At 55.6% G+C, this 20,567-nt stretch overlaps 6 protein-coding genes across 6 annotated transcripts; 2 read left to right on the forward strand and 4 right to left on the reverse strand.

Moving 5' to 3' along the window:
* Positions 1–55: 55 nt before the first annotated feature.
* F5Z01DRAFT_667864 (uncharacterized protein) lies at positions 56–4,470 on the forward strand. The gene is made up of 2 exons (XM_046264309.1): positions 56–756; positions 812–4,470. The coding sequence occupies exons 1-2, from the start codon at positions 522–524 to the stop codon at positions 4,177–4,179; spliced, it is 3,603 nt and encodes a 1,200-aa protein (XP_046113872.1). The 5' UTR covers positions 56–521; the 3' UTR covers positions 4,180–4,470.
* Positions 4,471–4,559: 89 nt separating this feature from the next.
* F5Z01DRAFT_640748 (uncharacterized protein) lies at positions 4,560–4,904 on the reverse strand (the record flags this gene model as incomplete). Its single annotated transcript, XM_046262540.1, has 1 exon — positions 4,560–4,904. The coding sequence occupies one exon, from the start codon at positions 4,902–4,904 to the stop codon at positions 4,560–4,562; it is 345 nt and encodes a 114-aa protein (XP_046113873.1).
* A 371-nt stretch (positions 4,905–5,275) lies between these two features.
* Positions 5,276–6,419, reverse strand: F5Z01DRAFT_695915 (putative 60S ribosomal protein L6; the record flags this gene model as incomplete). Its single annotated transcript, XM_046266272.1, has 3 exons — positions 5,276–5,899; positions 5,964–6,077; positions 6,134–6,419. 3 exons carry the CDS (start codon positions 6,417–6,419, stop codon positions 5,532–5,534), a joined length of 768 nt encoding a protein of 255 aa, XP_046113874.1. The 3' UTR covers positions 5,276–5,531.
* A 401-nt stretch (positions 6,420–6,820) lies between these two features.
* On the reverse strand, positions 6,821–8,375 carry F5Z01DRAFT_678272 (beta-tubulin 2; the record flags this gene model as incomplete). The annotated part of the gene is made up of 3 exons (XM_046265431.1): positions 6,821–8,005; positions 8,055–8,201; positions 8,364–8,375. The coding sequence occupies 3 exons, from the start codon at positions 8,373–8,375 to the stop codon at positions 6,821–6,823; spliced, it is 1,344 nt and encodes a 447-aa protein (XP_046113875.1).
* Positions 8,376–9,209: 834 nt separating this feature from the next.
* Positions 9,210–11,699, reverse strand: F5Z01DRAFT_436218 (P-loop containing nucleoside triphosphate hydrolase protein). Its single transcript, XM_046259722.1, has 3 exons — positions 10,838–11,699; positions 10,710–10,790; positions 9,210–10,661 (listed from the first exon to the last, which is right to left on the reverse strand). The coding sequence occupies exons 1-3, from the start codon at positions 11,618–11,620 to the stop codon at positions 9,276–9,278; spliced, it is 2,250 nt and encodes a 749-aa protein (XP_046113876.1). The 5' UTR covers positions 11,621–11,699; the 3' UTR covers positions 9,210–9,275.
* Positions 11,700–15,254: 3,555 nt separating this feature from the next.
* On the forward strand, positions 15,255–19,067 carry F5Z01DRAFT_436241 (uncharacterized protein). Its single transcript, XM_046259723.1, has 2 exons — positions 15,255–15,398; positions 15,467–19,067. The coding sequence occupies exons 1-2, from the start codon at positions 15,381–15,383 to the stop codon at positions 18,779–18,781; spliced, it is 3,333 nt and encodes a 1,110-aa protein (XP_046113877.1). The 5' UTR covers positions 15,255–15,380; the 3' UTR covers positions 18,782–19,067.
* Positions 19,068–20,567: the final 1,500 nt, after the last annotated feature.

A 20,567-nucleotide genomic window follows, 5' to 3' on the forward strand; every position in this document is an offset into this window, starting at 1 on the left:
TGCGCCTGAGCGCGCTCCAGTCACTCATCGCATCGCATTTCTCAAAGCTCGACATCTCCAGGTTCCCCTCCATCCAGCCATCCATCCATCCAACCCACCTCCTCCCATAGTACCATAACGGAAAAGGTCCAGTCTTGCGGTGTGCTGCGTTGCTACCGTCTGTTGGCTCTTCTGCCCTGGCTCACAGTGGCTGGTACTCTACTACTACGTGCTCTTCACTTGGCCTGCCTGTCGTGTCCAAGGTTCCGCCCTGCGTCAAATGTCACATATTACGTCTGAGGACTTTCTTCCCACAGCTCAGCATTACACGAATCGCTTCAGATAATTCATGGATCATCAATGCGCTGCGCAGGCCTGCCAACTAGCGTGGTGACGGGAAGCACGCTCTCTGGACGTAGCCGCTCTGCGCCCTCTGATTTGCTTGAGGACTGCTAACCACCAACAAACGACTGACCGTTCAAGCGACCACCCCATCTTGACCGGATATCGTTGCCGGTGGCCCCAAGCCAGCCTTGTTCGCCATGTCCTCAGCCAGAGACAGGATGCGTCTGGGTCTCAACCCTCTCACGACGTCCTTGGGCTCGTACAACCCTCATCACCCTGGCGAGCCCATCTCGGCTATCTCCATGGCGTCCTCCCACTTACCGTCCGCGCAGACGCCTGGCAGTGCTCTCCAGCCATATAATCCCCAAGAATGGGTAGCCTCGCCAGGACAGACGGCGGACCGGCAGGCTCACTATGCTGGTGATACTCAAGGTGAGTCGGTACCTTTCGTCCTCGCAAGAACGAGGCCAGGAACTGATCAAGCCAGGTGGCCCTCCTCCGCCGCCACCACCTTATAGCCCGCCCAGGAGTCAGCAACCGAGGCCAATGAGCAGCATCATGGACCAGGCTTCTGTTCTGACTTCGACACCGCCGCCGCCGAGAATACCTGCGCAGAACCTGCATCGCCCGTCCTCCGATCCGCCAGCAAACCAGTCCTTCCCACCGCCGCCTGGCGCTGGGGGTCGAGGTGCCTCACGAGAACGCAGATTCGGGCTGCCGGCCTTTGGAAGGAGAAGTCGCGAGTCTGACCAACAGATGCCTGTAACGCCTGAGCCACCCAGCCTGATGCCCACCATAAGGCAGAGTATCGGACCTGGTCCTTCGATTTTCACGCCTGAAGCTATGAGGCCACTGTCAACTGCGTCCAACTTCTCGCAAAGCGGCCCCCCTGCTGCCAGAAGGGCTGTCTCCGCTGGGGCGGTCGAGACACCAACGTCGGCGCGATCAAGGTCAGGCTCGCATCATGGGCTTGACCCTGGCATAGCGATCCCTCCCCCGCCACCAGGACCGCCGCCCTCCAGCTCGCGGTCACAGAGTGTCCAGGGCCTGGACAGAGCGACAGTTCCGATCATCTCGCCGCCAACTCGCCGACCACGAATTTCTGCTGTGCCCACACTGGGCCCAGTGCCACCCACACCGGCTGGCTGGGTGGACGAACCAGCACAAACCGACCAGTCCTCCAGTAGCCAGGGCGTACTGACCATAGATGTCGAGACAGCTCAGCACGCCGAAAACATCCCAGAACCACTTGGGTCCTCGAACAGTGCCAGTGGCCTCAACCGAGCCAGGGCAGTCCGACATGACAAGACCATACTGCAGAGGAGAGCCGAGAGTAGGACTCGGCAGGGCGGGCGAGGATCCATAGATGAGAGAACACGACCTGGTGGTATTGCTGACATTTTTGTCCCCGGCTGTTCTGCAGAGGCTTCTACTCGGCCCCTGAAGACAACACCCAGGAGTGCTAGTGACTCACGGGGTGAGAATCCGCAGACAGGCGAGTCCAGCGCAATGGCAGACTCGCGCAACTCTACGCCCCGCCTTGCCGCCAACTCGAGGCATGTTCAGTCACTTGAGGCGGGAACGCCGCCCTTCTCGCCATTTCCTGCCAAGTCAGCACACAGGTCGTCAGCTTTGGGACCCATCGCCCCCAAGTCGCTGCCGACACCACCCCCTCAGGTCCGTTCGGCCTCCAGCCACAATCCTCGGGAAGGCTCACGACCGCCTCCGTTCGTCCAGACGCCACTATCGAAACACCTTGTGGTCACGCAGAGCGCAGAGCAATTTGCGACAGGCACAATCGAGCGCTTCCAGACATTCGCCGCTGCCGAGGCCTCTGCTGCCACCGACACCGACAGGGTTCGCTTATTCGCTGCCTTCATGGTCAGTGAATCGCGGATACGCAGAGAGCGATATGCCACTTCCATAGGCGCCATGGGCTCCGAGATATTCGACTTGACCAGAGATCTGTTTCGCCCCATGGTGACGACCCGGCGTTCCTCTGCAGCGTCTCAAGATGGATGGACTCCAGAAGCTTCAGAGCCAGAATATCAACAGAACGGATCATGGAGCTCTACGCCTGCCGAGGCTGGACCGAGCTCAGCACCGGGCTCTGCACGGCTGCCACCGTCACCAAGTGGAGGTCAAAATGCGGCTACCACCACATCCAACTTCATGCCATCGCTGTCACCGATTCTGAGCATGAGTGTGAGTGACAGATATGGCGACGGAAGCTCCCGGGGTCGACCGTCCAGCCGATGGTGGGAAGTCGATTCACAAGGCGACCCGTCTCGGCGTTTTGAGCGGTCCAAACGCGAGTCCAAGTACATGGGTGTGCCCAAGGATCAATGGGCAGAAGCTGACCCAGTCCACACTTCGCATGGAGCGCATAGCGAACAAGGCTCGTCCGCCGAATACCCGCCCGAAAAGGTCGGCTGGCACGAACCCGAGGACGCAGCGAGTACGCCCCAGCCAGCTCGCTTCTTCCAAGACACGGCGGGCTCGACTCCTTCACCAGCGCCTGGCAATCGAAAATTCGTCGACGTCTCTCGACTGGTGACCCTGCCACCACCCTACCCACGGCATCACCCTGCCGTGAACAACAGTCACCCGGAGCTAGCATCCATCCGTGGCTCAGTCAGAACCCTGAGCGATTTCAATGAAATCGATGAAATCAAGCAGAGGTTCAAAACGGCCAGCACGGGGAGACGGAATGACCTGGAAGGTCAACTGTCAGAACAACGCCAAGCTCTGCGAGCCAACCTGCAGCAAGAAATCAATGCCGGCAACCTGGGCTATACAGATGCAGGTGCTATAGAAGCGGACGCACAGGCCCAAGAGAATGTGAAGAAAAGGGACTTGGAGAAGCAGGAGTACGAGGCATTTCAGACAGAGGTGGTGGTACCGGTCAACGCGCTTTTGACGAGTCGTATCGACACAGCGACAGCATTGCATAACGATCTTGCTCGCCGACTGTTTGCCAACGGGCAAAATGATGTGGATATGCCGCAGGAAGAAGGCGATGATCGGCCAGAGCTCCTCGAGAAGCTGACTCTCCTGAAATGGATATTTGAGGCGCGGGAGTCGCTGCACCGAGCGATCTATGACATCCTGTCAGATCGCAATGCGAGGTTCCGCGAGGTGGTCACCACCCCGTATCGACTGTCGGGCAACACAGAGAAACTGAGGAATGCCGAGGCCTTCTTCAACGCGGATAACGCCAAGAGAGAATATGACTACGCGAATGAAGTGCTGGATCGAGCTCGAGAGTTTCGATCCGTGGTGGACGATGCTGTCCAGCGTGGCGTGGCACTCCAATCATCAGCCTTTTGGGATATCGCGCCTCCTCTATGCAATCTTCTGGACAGTATTCCGCCGACCTTGGAAGGGTTCAACATCCAAATTCCTCCGGCCGAGTATACGGAGAATCCCTCCTACAAGGACCACCCCATGCAGTACCTCCTGACCTTAATCCACCACACAGAGAAGAGCACATATCAGTTCATTGAGGCGCACACCAATCTTCTGTGTCTACTGCACGAAGCTAGGGAGGCCGTCGTCAACGCCAAAGCAAGAGTCTTGGCCACGCAGACCGAGGACCATCAAGGCAAGCCTGTGGCTGCCAAAGAGCGCGAGGGCCGAGCCCGAGCCATGAAGCGCACCGAGGACCTTCGGCTCACCGAAGACCTGAAAGAGAAGGTACGCGTCGTGGAAGATCAGTGGAAGAACGCCTTGGCCGAGAGTATCGGCAATGTGAAGGAACGGATCGGGGAATGGCTCCTCGAGACGGGCGGTTGGGACGAGACTCTGATCGAGGAGGGCGGTCTCAGTTTCGAGCGGGAGGGCACAAATGTTTGAAAAAAGAAAAGGCGTGAGCGAGCGAGCGTGTCATGTTTTCACAATCGTTTAAAGAAGACGAGATACCCGCCTCTAGAAGGCACTCTGGAGGTTGTCTTTTGAACTTGGATGCACATATGCCGGTAAGATACAGTCTCGGGCTCTGCAGCGCCTCGACATTACTGAATGATGATGAGAGACGAGCCTACTCAAGGTCATATTTCTTGCGCCTCGACATTACTGAATGATGATGAGAGACGAGCCTACTCAAGGTCATATTTCTTGCGCCTGGTATCCCTGATGTAAAGCACGCTGCGTCGTGATATAATGTATATTTTGTCGCGTTTGTTGTTGTACATGTTTTGTCCCTCCATATCAAAACACCCTTGTATCCGAAACTTTCACGCCTTGTTCCTCCCCAGCCCATATTCGACTGGCAGGTCCATTCCCACCCTTCGCGCCGTCAACCTGATCCTCTCCTCCTCGTCCATCCCCATGCCCGGGTTGTAACGCTCCAGCAGCGTCACATACTTGCGTTGTGAGCGAAGGTAGTGCGCCAATTGGACGCCTCGCGCCGCCTCGGCCTCTGATGCGGCTGCCGAGGGTGTGGTGGTTGATGATGTGGAAATGGTTTCGCGCAGGCGTGTGTGCAGCGGTGTCCGAGGGGAGCGGAGTATCGGTCGAGGGGGCAGCTCGCGAAGGAGAGAGCGGTAGATTGAGCGCAATTGCGCTGCGGACGGCGCCATTGTTGTGGATTTGTGTCTTTTCGTAGGAAGAGGGTGCTGGTGGATAATATTCCGAAGAGGTCCGTTGTGCATATCTGTGATGCAGGGTCGCGAAGATGGGAACTTCGATGATGACTAAGCAAACTTGGGTTATTCGAACAGAACAACCTTACTTTGCTTGACAGTCTTCCTATTATAATTCCTTTATTTGGAGTTTGACTCACATTGCTCATTCATACGGCGATGGGTCTTGAACCAGAGGCTGTCACGTTCCCATGTTGCGAGCCGTCACTTTGGTGAGTGATCACAGTTTGCCTGTGACATCTCCGGTCCCCGGCTGTGGTAAAGCAGCGGCAGGGGTAGGCCCCAACATTTCATAGGAAACATTTTCAATACTACATACGTGCTTTTTGTCGAGTGATATGGGGAAAGAGATAATCCAAGGACGGTGCTAGAAGCGAAGAGAGAGCGGCTCTGCGCAACCATCTTAAGGGCAGCCAGAAGCAGACGGCGAGGGGCACGACGTGTAGAACCAGACCCTTTGAAACCAACATGCTCTATTTCGGTCCCACGGACACAGTAGTAATGGTACAGATGCTGTACAGAATCCACTTATATGATACAGAAATCCAACCAACCGACGTCCATCTAGCTGATCTTCTTCGACTTGAGCTTGATCGTCTCGTCGTTGATAAAGATTCCCTTGCCCTTGTACGGCTCCGGCTTCCTCCACTGCTTCACGCGCCCGGCGAATGACATGATTTCCACCTTGTCAGTTCCCTCGATCAGGATACGTGTCGGCTGCGGCGTCGTGACCTTGAGGCCGGCCGGGATGGGCTCCTCGATGGTATGTGTGAAGCCGAGCTTGAGGACAAGGTGCTGCTGTCCAGGGAAGGCCTGCTTTCCACGACGTTCCTGCACCGTCGCACGGTAACCGACACCGACGAGACGGAGAATGGCCGAGTGGCCTTCGGAGACTCCAGTGATGCAGTTGCTGAGGTATTTCCATGATGTACCTGCATCCGTTAGCGACATTGTTCTCCTTCTTCTCATCCCTCAGCCGAGTCAAGGGGCACATACCCCACATCTCCTTCTGTGTCTCGTTTTCCACGTCCTTAATGTTCATCTTGATGAGCTTGTTCTCCAGATCCTGCTCTAGGAGGATATACTCTGGCGCATCGAATGCCAATTGGCCTGATTCAGGTCAGCCTTCTGGTCGCATGCCTCCGGGGTACTCTTCCTCTCCCTACCCAGTGGTCCATCAACCGTCAACTTGGACATCAACGTCGCCTTCCAGTCTCTCGACCCTTGCTTTGCAATCAGATCGCCCTTGGTGACTGTGACACCCTGTGGGATCGTTATAGGTGTTCGGCCGAGCTTCGATGGACATCTCGAGGTGGCAGAGAATGATCGCGACTGGCTGGCAGAGGTCGTTCGCCACGCTGGTACCAGAAATTCCGGGAGACTTGAGGCTGATGAGGCCGCGACTGTCCGGCAGAGCGCCTTGCTCCTAGAAGGAGCGAAAGATGCGGCCATTGGGAGGTGTGTCGCGTGTGACAATTGCGCTGCAGCCGTGGAAACCTTGCGTCGTCAAGATTGGAGGTATGGACTTTTTGAGCTGCTGAGTCAGGAATCACGTGTGGAGTCGGTCGACGCGACACCCACGCGCCGCCGTCACATTCACCCTGAAAGATCGTACTAGGGAAGAAGTAATTGTTCAATTACAATCATTTGAGATTCGACTTATGGGTTGGTCAACAATTGTTATTGCTTCTTACTACAAGGTGGATATCTAGAAACTCCTTTTCCATAATTACCACCGCAGCCCCGAATTGAAAATTGACATGGCTGGCTTGAGCATACTGCATGCGAAAATGGGATTGAGCAATGCCGGCATCCGTGCCGACAAAGGTAGGCGCGTCTTAGAGACACATAACTTAGACCTCCTCCTCAAGGGGGAGCTCCTCCTCGTACTCCTCCTCCTCCTCGTCAATGCCAGCATCCTGGTACTGCTGGTACTCCGAGACAAGATCGTTCATGTTGGACTCAGCCTCAGTGAACTCCATCTCGTCCATACCCTCACCAGTGTACCAATGCAAGAAAGCCTTGCGACGGAACATGGCAGTGAACTGCTCACCGACACGCTTGAAGAGCTCCTGGATGGAGGTCGAGTTACCAATGAAGGTCGAGGACATCTTGAGGCCACGGGGAGGAATGGCGCACAGGGCAGTCTGGATGTTGTTGGGGATCCACTCGACGAAATAGGACGAGTTCTTGGACTGAACGTTGCGCATCTGGTCCTCGACCTCCTTCATGGAGACCTTACCGCGGAAGATGGAGCAGCAGGTCAGGTAGCGACCGTTGCGGAAGTCAGAGGCGGCCATCATGTTCTTGGGGTCGAACATCTGCTGGGTGAGCTCAGGCACGCTGATGGCGCGGAAGGAGTGGGCGCCACGGCTGGTCAGAGGAGCGAAGCCGACCATGAAGAAGTGGAGACGAGGGAAGGGAACCATGTTGACGGCGAGCTTGCGCAGGTCAGAGTTCAGCTGGCCGGGGAAACGCAAGCAGGTGGTGACACCGGACATGACGATGGAGACGAGGTGGTTCAGGTCACCGTACGAGGGGTTCGACAGCTTGAGGGTGCGCATGCAGATGTCGTACAGAGCCTCGTTGTCGATACAGAAGGTCTCGTCGGAGTTCTCGACCAGCTGGTGGACGGAGAGGGTGGCGTTGTAAGGCTCGACAACGGTGTCGGAGACCTTGGGCGAGGGCACGACGGAGAAGGTAGCCATCATGCGGTCGGGGAATTCCTCGCGGATCTTGGAAATGAGCAGCGTACCCATACCGGCACCGGTACCACCACCAAGGGAGTGGGTGATCTGGAAACCCTGAAGGCAGTCGCAGCCCTCAGCCTCACGGCGGACGACGTCAAGGACCTGGTCGACCAGCTCAGCACCCTCGGTGTAGTGACCCTTGGCCCAGTTGTTGCCAGCACCAGACTGTCCAAAGACGAAATTGTCGGGGCGGAAGAGCTGACCAAAGGGGCCAGCACGGACGGCATCCATGGTACCAGGCTCGAGATCGACGAGAACGGCGCGGGGAACATACTTGTTGCCGGAAGCCTGCGATGGTGAGCGTGTGCTAGGCTGTCATTGTCCCCAAGGTGCTCACCTCGTTGAAGTAGACGCTCATGCGCTCGAGCTGGAGCTCAGAGGTGCCATTGTAAACACCATTGCTGTCGAGGCCGTGCTCGCCAGAGATGGTCTGCCAGAAGGCAGCACCAATCTGGTTACCGCACTGACCGGTCTGGAGGTGGACCTAGAAGAGGAGAAAGTGTCAGTAACTAAATCTCCTGACGTGGAAACGCGTTTCCACGATGTCGGGATGGAATGTTGACAATCGAGCCGTGTATCGTTCTCGGCGGGGTAAAAAATCAGGGGCATCTCTGGAACGCGTCGTGAGGGGCATCTTGGTACTCACAATCTCACGCATCTTGATGAGTTGGTGTGAGGAAGAAGGGAGGAGCAATGGATGTCGAGTCGACGAGATCGATAGCTACACACTGAGCTGGCGAGAGGCGGTGGTGGAGGAAGACCGGTGTGGTATGGTTGTAGGTTCAGAGAGGAAACAGAGGAAGAAGGTGAGTGGATGTTGACGGGATTTTTGCTGGGGGAGGTGTGGTGGTCCTGGCCCCACTGGACCGTCGGCGGCGGGTGGGCTCACGAAATTGGTCCCTCACCGCCACCAGATCGCCAGACGAACCATCACTGGCTGCCTGACCACCGCTCGACACTTGCCAAGGTGCGTTCTCCAGTTCGGATGAGTTGACTGGAGATATTTGTGCCTGTTGTTTTGAATTTCGTTCACCGCGTTAGTTGATGGTAGGCGCCAGAGCTTCACGCACCGCTTGTTGGAGCCTGGAGCTTACTGGCGCCTAGTGCGCTGGGGAAGCTTCAAACTGTGGGTCCGGCTGTTACCCCTGTTGCTGACTGCCCGAATAGGCAAAGCGTACACTCATGTCACAGGAACCATCACTTCACTTCATTGCAATCTGGAGCCTGGAGCGTGTGGCCAACTCAGGACATGCAGCACAATGCACATATACGTGGCAGGCTACGGTGATGAATCGTTCATGATACAATACGGTTCATGGAGTTATTATGTTCTCGAATACATCAGCATCGGAGCGTCCTGGTTGCAATCCCGCTTGACATGCCCAGTAAAGCTGGCGATGCACAGGAATTATGACATGGCTTGCTAGGTCCACCGCTTCAACCAGCGTCTTCAGCCCATTGTACTCCGTACAGCCATTCTCGTCATGCTACCTTTGCCAAAGCTGTATATGGGATATTCGATTTGACGGTTCACATTCAGATTCATATACTACAACACTTAATGAGCTTTGACAACACCCGCAGCGTCTGCTTGTGCCGCAATCCTCTTCTTGTACTGGTTCACATCACCGTCAAACTTCTCGACAGTACCGCCATCGCAGACCCAGAGCGATTTGCACACCGACTGCAGCATGGTGACATCGTGAGAAACCATCAGCACACCTCCCTCGAATTCGTTCAACGCATCGGCCAACGCGTCCATGGCTTCAATATCCAAATGATTGGAGGGCTCATCGAGAACGAGAATATGAGGATTGGTCAACGCCAAACAGGCAAAGGCCACCCTGGATTTCTGACCACCAGACAGCAGACCCATCTTCTGCAGACCAGTCGTGCCCGTGATGCCAAAGGCACCTAGTTGCCTTCGGTACTCCTCGTCCTTGCGGCCGGGATAGTTCTTGGCCATGAAGCTGACAGCGCTAGTCGTCAGGTCCAACGCATCAACGTGGTGTTGGGCGAAGAAACCAATGCGCAGTCGCGGGTGGGCAGAGATGATACCAGATGTCGGCGTCAGCTTGCCAATGAGCAGCTTGAGAATCGTTGTCTTACCGGCACCGTTGGGTCCAACGATGCCGATACGCGAGTCCAGTTGCACGTCGAGGTCGACATTGCGTAACAAGATCTTGTCCTTGCTGTAGCCAAACGTGACCTCCGACATTTGCACAATGGGCGGCGATAACTTTTCCACCGGGGGGAACTGGAACTTGACGCTGTACTCTGCCTCGGGGGCCTCCAAGATCGGCATCTTCTCCAACTTCTTGATACGTGACTGCGCTTCTGACGACTTTGCGGCGTTGTAGCGGAACTTGTCGATGAAAGCCTGCAGATGCGCACGCTGGACCATCTGGTTCTCGTACTCGCGCTTCGCCACCTTCTTGCGCTCCTCGCGTGTCGAGTAGAAGGTGTCAAAGTTGGCTCCTCTGTAGTAGTCGAGGCGCTCCGAGTGCTGGTGGACAATATCCGTAGCCACCTCGTTCAGGAACGCTCTGTCGTGAGAGACGACCAGGACTGTGCTTGGGTAGCCCTGCAGGTAGTTGGAAAGGAAGGTGATAGATGGCACGTCCAACATGTTGGACGGTTCGTCAAGAAGAAGGAGATCAGGCTCGCAGAAAAGCGCACGGGCAAGCGCCAGACGCATCCTCCATCCACCTGAGAACGTCTTGGTCGCGTATTGCTGCCTCTCGGCAGAGAAACCGAGTCCAGCCAGGATACTGGCGGCGCGTGACTCAGCCTTGTCTGAGTCCATTTCGGCAAGCTTGCCTTGCACGTCTCCCAACTTGGTGTCGAGAGCCTCACGTTCCTTATCGAGCCTGGCAGCATCAGCCGATGTGTCGGCGAGGGGCGCTCGCTGTGCCTCGATATCGGCAAGCTTCGTTGTGAATTCCTATTCGTGTGAGTTAGACTGTGCATTTCCTGCCACCATAACACTTACATCTTGCTCTCGGAGTAACACCTTACGCCAAACATCAGCATCTAGAACAGCCTGGATGGCTGGCGTATCATCACCCGTAATCTAGGAAGAGTTAGTCGATTTCCTTAAGATGACCTCAGGTGACTGACCTCTTGCTCAACATGCAGAATCGAAATGTGTGTGGGAATCGGCACCTCACGTCGGGACAGCGCCCTCAACAGTGTAGATTTACCGATACCGTTCTTACCCACTAGACCGTATCGATGGCCATACGCAAGTGTGAGGGTTGTATCTGTCAAGATCCTCAGGCCGCCAATTGAAACATCGATATTGTCCAAGGTGATGTCCTTGCTCTTGTTCGAGTTCGCCCCCAGCTGCAGCGGGTTGACAGCCATGTAGAACTCCTCGTAGTTTTCGGCGGATTCGGGCTGGTCCAGCAGTCTCGATGCCTCGTACTCGACTGTCTTGAACGTCTTCTTTTGCTGCTTGGCGGCAATCTTGCGTTCGGCTTTCTCGAGCTTTTTGCGGTCGACCTTGGACTCCACCTTGCGGCTGTTGGCTGATTCGAGATCGACACCGCCCGAAGCGACAGCGAGAGTCGACGACATGTTCCGTTGTGAGGACACTTGGATGGTCTGATCGAGTCGCTTCATTGTCGAGGGGCCGCGGCGCTCTCCGCCGTTTGCTTCGGTGTACTTGTCCACCCATTTCTTGACAAGTTCCGTGATCTTCTGCTCTAGCTGAGAGTCGGGTTCGCCTGATGCCGACAGTAAAATTTCTCGGATGGCAAGTCCAGCCTCGTCCAGGGGCGAGGAGGCGCTCGTGTCCTCTTCATCGGTCCACAGCGTCGATGCATGGTTGAGGTAGCCAACTGAGTACTCCGAGACGACGGGATCGATGTTGGGGATGACGGCTTTGATGTCGGCCTCCATACTTGCGGGTGTTTCGGTTGAGTAACTCGGAGGGCGACGGTGTGTGGATGCTCCTCAGCTAGGTCGAGGTCGCTGACTCTAATGCGGATGATCTAGCGAACGGCGCCGTCGAGCTCTTCGTTCGGTTTTGCCCCGCGGTGGTTGAGTGAAGTTGGAATTTAAGTGGGGCCCCGGAAATCAGTCCGGGATTCGTCGCATCGCCGACTTACCCTACAGCTGTCAGTCGATGTACTGCTGACGAACACCGTTTGCTTGTCGTGTCTATCGATGAAGCAGGCAAGTAACAAAAGACTCAAATCCTCTGCCTGATTGAATGACTGATACATATGCCGAATTATTTTTGTGTACTGTGGCTACATGTTCGTACTATCATAGAAACGGGCTATCACCAGATTACCGCGTTCGACATCTTACCTTTCACAAGGAGCCAAGTACGCGCCCTGGAATAAAAAACAAAGTATATCTCAGCGTACAGAAAAACCATATAGGCCAGTACAAAATTCTGATCAACATGTGATTTGAAGTACAAATGTAGAAAGTTGAGGGGCTTAGCTACTAGTAATACCATCCGATATCACAGGCCGACGTCTGCCGAAAGTATCACCTAGAATGGCTGTGGTGGACAAACGAGGTCGAGGGTTGTCCCTATTCACACGTAGCGCCCAAGCTGCATGCAGCTTGGGCGCTATCAATTATCACTTGTCAAGTCAGAAAGAACTTCAAAGAAGTAAGCCCTGGAATTGTGGTAAAGTAGCGGCAATTGCCAGCCTTCATAATCGCTCAAGTGTTAGTCAATATTTCTAGCCCATGTCAACAGGAAAGACACAAACGCACAAATCAAAAGATTTCTATCAATTTCAGTCGAATGCTCTGCCGTTGTTCATCACACGTGCAGTCGAGGAGATAAAGTGAATTGTGTTGGATCTCAGCGTGAGATCTCGGACTGATTTGTGACCAATCGCATCGTATAACATCTCCAATTAAACGAAGATCGCGTCGCGCGTCTCCTCGTGCCGCATTGACAGCCCGCCGCTCATCACGGTGCGATTTCGTCACAGCAAAGAAATGCCATCGGTCAGTCCGAACCAATGATGCATCTCAATTCTAGGGTTGGGTAACCGTACTCCGTAGATTGGGGGCAAACTCAAAGGAAGCGAGCTCTTTCGGGTCGCATGTGTACGACACGGCAGCTGAAACCAGCCAAATCGGGGTTGAATGGCCACTACTCAGCTCGGCGACAACATGGCTGAAATTCGAATCGACCACTAGTGATATCCAAGGAGCCCCCAGTGGGGATGACACCACTTTCCATGCTCTCTCCTCACCTTTGCAGACGGCGTCGAGGCCGTGGCAAACGCCATCAATGCCCATCAAACTCAGATTCGGGGACAGCAACAGCCAACAGGTGGCTTCGAGGGAGCACAGTCTTGGACGCTGCTTGTCTCGCAGCCGACGGGACCACGCGAGCAGTCCCAAGACCATAATTAATTACCAGGTAGTCTGAGTTAGAGAGAGACACACAATATGAGATCATCTGGGGCTCAAGAGTCTGAAAGTGAGCTTTGTGAAGGGCCATTTCTTCCGCCCGGCGGCCGAACACGAAGTACCTTTCCTAGCCTGCCTTGGCCTGCCTCCCCACAGCTACGAAATCCGGTTTCACAACAGACTCGGCTTCTACTAGTCTTCTTGGAAGCATTGAGAAAGTTCCCATTTATTATGTATAATGTACCTAACGTAGGTACCTCAGTTGAGGGGTAGCTAGAGGACGTCCGGAGTATAGGGCCCGATCATCGTGAAGACTGCGAGGGGACATGAACGCGGCTCGGCTGGTCTTCTTATGTTATTGTTTGACATCCAATGATCCAAGCACCAGAGCCCAGCAAGAAGAGGGGTGGAGAAGCTGGCTTCCGTCCACCTGGTTCAGCCTTAACTAAATAGAGACGCACTTATCTCACTCCGCAGAGGCAGTAAGCAGGCGAGGTGCATCAGCGGAGACCGCCCTCCAAGGAAGGCTGCTCCGTTGCATGGGAGCATGCAACATGAGGATGCTGGTGACTCTCGGCAAGGCGTGTTTTCGTCCATTCTGGACTCGTAACACCCGTGCAGGTGTAGCTTGATGAGACGAGGGACATGATAAAACATTGAAGCCTGGGCGGCTATGGTATTGTTCATGTTCCCCATCAAGCATGGGCGGCGAACATCACAGAGCTGAACACCTGCAGCTGGATATTATAATTCGTCCCCACGCAAGGTGAGCCTTGCTGCAGGTGTCATACGTCTGGTGAAGCACGGTGGCTATCCCGGACGTGCACAACATGCTACGAGCAGGTACCTGGGTGACGATTGGCAGGGTGCCTGCTCTGTGACACGTTGGCACTTGGATGTTTGTTTTTCCTGGATCCTCAATAGCAAGGCTCACCGCTGAACCCTGGTGCTTGCTGCGACGCGACCACAGGGCCTTGTGTTCTTGTAATAAAGCCTTCTTCTCATAGATGGTTGTATCAGGCGTCACAGAGCCGATCTCGAGGCCCTCGGGCCGGACAAATCGTGCAACGTACCGTAATTGCTGGCAGTAGGCAGGCGTTGTTATACGCCTACTGGTGATCAGTGAGTGCAAATGTACGTACCTTACCTTACTTTACTGTACAGTCATCCTCCTCTTCACAAGGACTGGAGTCCCCTGTCGAGACTGAAGCTAGGCGAACTCTATGGCCAGCCCGGCGCCGCGAGTGAAGCAACAAGCGCTGGGTGGATGCACCGATAGGCCCAAGCGCACTGGATCGGTTGGCAAGCCTAGCCATCATCAGGACTGCTGATCGTCGGAAGTTGGTGCGGCGCTGTGCTGCGCTGCGCATGGTGGTGACTGCGGCTGCTGCAATCTCGGGATCGCGATGGACGGGAGGAACACCAGCAAGGTACCAATTAATTACTGTGGGAAGGCTTCAATGCAAGACATAGATAAGTTAGGCACGGAACCATGATGAAGAAAGATATCGCCGCCGGATTGGCAGTCCATCTCGCCTTGCCCTGCTTGCTGCATACAGCTACGTGTGTACCTTCCTTGATCGAGGCCAATCAAACAGGGCAGCTGCTCCATGGAACGGCGGGGGAACACCGCTAAGGCGCCTGAGGGATCTGTAAATCGGAGCCACAGCGCGCTGGAGGATGCCCTTACAGCAGGCGGTGGCGCTAAGCTGAAGCAGCCCCATCGCCATATGCGCCTATAGTGCACCCGTAATTTGACTTGCTTCCGGGCGTCATCCCTGCAGAGTCGGCTCGGGTCCATTGGATCTTGAAGTCGCCCAAAATCTCAGTTCGCAATCTCTCGCAACGTAACGACGCACGAGGCAACGCGGCACGTTCGTTCGTTCGTTCTGTTTTCTTGAGCTGCGTGTTGTGTCCATCACGCGCTGCTTTTCCTCCCCGAGCCCTTGATCTTGCATTTTCTTTGTCAATTCTTGCTGAGCAAGCCCGACTCAGCAGCCCCAATTCGAGCGACCTCCCCATACCCTCCCTCTGAACTGATTGAGGAGCCAAGTGCCATCCAACCGCTCACCTCCCTCCAGTCCCCTCTCGTCATCTTTCGTCGCCCTATCGCGGTTTTCTACGAGGTCACCCACGTGGGTTGCGGAACAGCCAAACACACCAGCTTCTCGAGGGTTGACAATGTATCCTCCGTCAGTCCCAAGCATCACCGTCGACTTTTCTTAGGATGCTTGCTTGTGGGGTATCTATCAGCTTGTAGAGACCCTCGGCAACCATGCAGACCATTCCCAGTGTAAGCTGAATCCAGCACAAGATCCCCAACTTCCACCCGTCAACATACGCTGACATGTTCAACTCTAGCTGGTGGGAACTGGTACTGCCATAGCTGCTGCGGCCTCCGGCTTGGTGTTTGGCGAATCACTCGATCACGACATCGGCGCCCACGCTCGAGACGCGACCTACTCTGCGCATGGCCCTGTTTACGTGACGGAAGAGCCTCAACAATACGCGCGACCCAGCATACTGCCCTCGTCCAGGCCTGGCACCAGCTCTTTCAGCCCACCTACCGTGCTTGCCTCAGACAAGCAAGAAGTCTCGAGACCACCTCTCTCCCGTTATCAGCGGCCGAGGACGTCCCAGTTGACCTCGCCACGATTGCCCGGCAGGCGCCCCTCAAGACCGAGTCCAGCGGAACCAACAAGACCCTTTAACACAATTGCAGAAACACCAAGGAACTCTATATCGTCCACTAACTCGTGGCTAAAGAGACTGTCCGGCCGACCCCTCTCTCAACACGGCAGCCTTCGTTCCAGTGTTGAGCCCGACTCGACGTCAATCGCTACTTTCTCCCAGGGGTCCAGCGCGCCGATTCTATCGCCCAGCACCGCGACAGCCCGCTCTTCGGCACCAAACAAGCTAGTCAAGCGAACCCCAGGTGCGCCCGGCGATGTCCAGCCTTCTCGCCCAAGGTCCAATTCCTACCTCCCGGTGCTCAGAAGACCGGCCACGTCACACCAGCGGACAGCTACGCTACAGCTGCAGCATCAGTCGAGTCCGACTGTGCCCGCTGAGTCGGCTCGGGGCTCTATAGACCAAGCACAAGCCCATGAACTTCTTCCTTCGCCCTTTGAGCGGCAGCACTCTACCCGAACAAAGTCTGGGTGGACATCGTTCTTCCATTCTCGCGCCTCGAGCAACAGTGGAAGAAGCATTGGTCGAATTGCAGACATTAACTCGCCGTCACGCAACGACACTGTCAGGCGTGTAAGTGTCTATAGAGACGACCATCGCCAGAGGCCACACCTGGTCAAACCGGACATGGTCTCTCCGACGCCAGACACACCCACGGCGGCTTCAATGGCCGGCCGCATTGCTGAACGGCGGGGACAGGCCGAGACCGATGCTTCTGAGAGCGCAGACAAAACACCTTCGAGACCATCTACACGGCGTTCCCTATCCCGAACCCTCAGCTCGGCCGGGAATTGGGTCACCAGAACGCCAGGAAGCTTGCGAAGGCCTACACGTGCATCGACACCGAAAGATGCTGGCCTCCGACATGTGTCAGACCCTAGTCCGTCACAAGGCCGTATTTCAGATCGACGAGGCAATCCCGCCGAGGGATCGCCTGCAGACCCCAGCTTCGATGCCACGCAACCGGGGCCGAAGCCAGGTTCGGCGACCAAGTCGACTTCGCCAGCACTCAGAAGAAACGTTTCTTCACCGTTGCCCCCGCTTTCAGGTGTCTCGAGTTTTCATGGCGATTTCTCGAGGACGGCATCGGGCGGGGCGGTTAGGGTACAAAGCTTGCGCCAAATTCAGCCCTCGGGAAGCTCTACTAGCTCCACTGCCTTGTCACAACATCGAGGTCAGCAGCATGAGCTCACTTCAACCATGTATGGTTCTGAGGGCGATACCCGCGATTTCAACTCGGTGGATGATGACGACACTGATTTCAAGAGCGACACCATGTTCGACTCATTACGGACGGGGGGATCGGGCCGCTTGCACGCTGTTGAGACGCCACTTGGGTCTATGTATGATGAGTCACCTCCTAGTACGGCCGGCAATGGCAAGGCCAAACGGTTATCTATACAAGAGATACTCGGGAAAGACTGGGAAGCCAGCAGCAAGATCTCAGAAGAAGACGAGAACACACAGACTCCAGTTCGGGAGAGGAAGACGGCAACGCACCTGGACACTGAATATGGGTTTGCTGGCAAAGACCACGGCCGATTCTCGATTGACGAAGATTTCGACGAGGACTGGACCAGGGATATGGATGACGCGCCTTACAATGCCTTGTCACCGCCTTCAAAGGGGAGCTCGGTTAACCTGACGGCCGTCAACCCGCATGTGCGACTTGCTCTGGCCAACGTTTGCGGCAACAGTGTACGAGAGGCCTTGGCGGGAGACCGCAAAGCTGAGAGGCCTTTGAGTAACATATTCGACTGGAGCGAGCCGCCTGCGCACGACAAAGCTGATGCCACAGGCCATGGTCTACGGCCGCAAACCGCGTACGCCATTCAGGACGTGGACGCTAGAGGCGGGCGGTCGGCCATTCGCAAGGGCCCGACACCAACACACGTCCGCAGCCAAAGTGTTCCCGTTGTGCAGGAAGCCGCTGATGAGACCAATGCCGCAGCTGGCTCCAAGTATGGAACCTGGGGACTTGGTGGTACGAAGACGATCAGTGAGGACTGGGACGATGACTTTGAGTTCGGCGGCGAAGACGAGATCGATGGCCAGGACATTGACGATAGGTTCGCAGTACCCGAGTCGATACAAGCAGCTCAGCCGAGCGTGAAAGCGCACTCTGGGCAGATTCGCGAGCTCTCGCTGCTCGTCAACGATCTGCAACGACTATGCCGCCACGGCAAGGAGATGGACCTCCTGGCCGGGCCGCAGAGGAGCTTGTGGAAGGAGGCAGAAGGCATTATTGCTCTTGCGTCGCCTGACGACGACGACATGGCTCCCGACTACGACACTTCATCATCGATTGAGCTGGACTTCGAGGCCGAAGACCAAATTTCCGACGACGAATTCGAGCCCTCATCCTTGGAAAAGCTCGATGCTGCTCTGACGGGACGGGAACCAATCATGTCGAAGACAGCCGTTGTCCGAGACCGCCCGTCTCCTCGTCGGCGATCTGTATTTTCCCCTGACGATGATATCTTTGGCGCTCAGTGGCCTTTGACCGAAGACAACCTGCAGGCCGCACGTGCGAGCCGGCCGAGGACGCCGGAATCACGCTTGATCAGGTCTACGGATGTCAACGGAGTTGTAAAATCCGTGGTCGAGGTCATGCAGCAGCAGCAGCAGCAGCAACAGTCCATTGCCAACTCCCCTCAGGCCAACGGCAATGCTCACAGGAAGATGCATTTCGACACCAACAGCTTGAAGGTCCTGGTCAAACGGGCTGGCGACCTGAGGGATATTCTCTCTGATAGTATCCGCCAGGTAGACCAGATCACGCACAGCCCGGCACGAACGCCTCGTCATCAGCGGCAGCTCGAGTCGAGCCCTGCCTTTGTCAAGGTTTTCGATGATCCTGCCTCAAGTCCACCGAGGCGGGCTGTCCGCAGTCGAACGAACACGGCGATGAGGGACGACGCTTCGCCAGACGCATCGCCATCTAATGGAGTCACTCGTCGGATGCAGCTGATGACGGTGCAATGAGCCAACCTGGCCGACCTACACTGTGGACTCGGTGTGAGGATCAGTGTATAACACTTTTAGTGTGTTGTCAAAGTTTTTCGTTTGTTTGCATAGCGACGGTTTCCTTTTTCTATTTATTTCTACAGCACAAAAAAGTCTGACGACGTCATTGGCTCAGTCCGCTAGAGGGAAGGGTATGATTGATCACGAGGGTCCTCGTCTTGTCAGCTGAGGAGGACTTGGACGGGATTTTCTTTAACGTTAGACTCAGTTTCGTCACGAGTGGCCATGAAACACGACGACGGGTATCAGGGATCGAATGGTACATGGCACATGGAGGAAACGAACTCATGTAGCATCGGCGTATAGTGGATTTGTGTTTCTCCTTTCCTTGTCACGAATGCATGGATAGAATTTATGACCAAGAAGAAAAAAAGAGTAAGAGTTTTCTATGTCTATTAGAAGTGACGTGGTGTACATATACTGGGATGGTCGACTATAAGACGTCCGTCCCCTGTGCTTTTTACGAGACCAAAATATATAAACCCATTTTCAAAGGGGGTAATCCAATTGCCTGTCATCTCATGCTGCTCCTATATTAACCACCCCCGTGTCCCCTCACCTGAGTACCTGATCTCGGCTGGCGCCCATAACCCTTGAGTGTTGAAGTGTTCCACGGGCGCCTTGGCCACTGCGGGACGGCGGCGACTCGACCGCGGCTGTAGTGTATACTCCTCTTCAACCGGAGGCAACGCGTGTGGTAGCCACAGTCCATCTGACAACGGCTTGGCTGGTTGATCTATCTTGCTCCACAGCTTCGACAAGGGGGCCGGTTCGGGCTGGCTATGGTTGGGGTTGGCAGTGTGGCGGGCCATCCAGTCGGGTCTGGTGGTGGCCTTCTCCTGCTTAGGAAGCCACAGGGTATCAAATACCTGATCGCTGGATAGGTCCAAGGGCGCCTGCGTCATTGCGGGCCGGCGACACGACCGAGGCTGTAGTGTATACTCTTCTTCAGGCGGAGGCAACGCGTGTGGTAGCCATAGGCCACGTGACAACGACTTGGCAGGTTGGTCAACCCTGCTCCATAGCTTTGACGACGGGGTCTTAGATATGGTAGTGTGGCGGACCATCCAGTCAGGACTGGTGACCTTCTCCTGCTCGGCAATCCAAAGCGTGCATGGTGCCTGATCACTGACAAGGTCAAAGGGCACCTGCGTCATTGCGGGCCGACGACTCGACCGAGGCTGTAGTGTATACTCCTCTTCAGGTGGAGGCAATGCGTGCGGTAGCCACAGTCCATCTGACGATGGCTTGGGCTTAGCTGGTAAATCAACCCTGCTCCATAGCTTTGACGACGGTGCCTTGGGTTTGGCAGCGTGGCGGACTATCCAGTCAGGACTGGCGACCGTCTCCTGCTCGGGAAGCCAGAGCGCACACGTCGAGATCTCGGGCAGGGTCGCGGGGAGTGTGCGCTTGCATCGCGGGGTTTCGTGCGAGCTCGTTGGTAGCGGTGATACATGGGACGTTGAGGACCGAGCCCAGAAGTCTTCCGAGAGGGAAGGGGGCAGGGACAGAGGGGAGACCCAGAGGGAGGCAGTTTGAGATGCTGGTGTCTGCGGTTGTGTAGATAGCGGCAAAGACCACAAAGCCCCGGGTGTCTGGATGAGCTGATTCGACGTGAGTTGTCCTTCAGTTTGAGAGGATTCCTTGGTAGCAGAGTCGATCGAGCAAGAGGGAGATGGCGCCCGAGATCCGTCAGGGGAGGTCCATAGTGTAGGCCCATTTGGAAACTGCTGCTCAATATCAT

This window comes from Emericellopsis atlantica, assembly GCF_019669845.1.
Source record: "Emericellopsis atlantica unplaced genomic scaffold F5Z01scaffold_46, whole genome shotgun sequence".
NCBI lineage: Eukaryota > Fungi > Ascomycota > Sordariomycetes > Hypocreales > Bionectriaceae > Emericellopsis > Emericellopsis atlantica.

Excerpts from the sequence above, each read along its gene's own strand:
- F5Z01DRAFT_667864 (XM_046264309.1), top strand. The coding sequence starts at position 522 with ATGTCCTCAGCCAGAGACAGGATGCGTCTGGGTCTCAACCCTCTCACG. Across the intron at positions 757-811 it reads CTATGCTGGTGATACTCAAG|GTGGCCCTCCTCCGCCGCCA; the intron begins GTGAGTCGGTAC and ends TGATCAAGCCAG.
- F5Z01DRAFT_436218 (XM_046259722.1), bottom strand. The coding sequence starts at position 11,620 with ATGGAGGCCGACATCAAAGCCGTCATCCCCAACATCGATCCCGTCGTC. Across the intron at positions 10,791-10,837 it reads TTCTGCATGTTGAGCAAGAG|ATTACGGGTGATGATACGCC; the intron begins GTCAGTCACCTG and ends AACTCTTCCTAG. Across the intron at positions 10,662-10,709 it reads TGTTACTCCGAGAGCAAGAT|GAATTCACAACGAAGCTTGC; the intron begins GTAAGTGTTATG and ends TCACACGAATAG.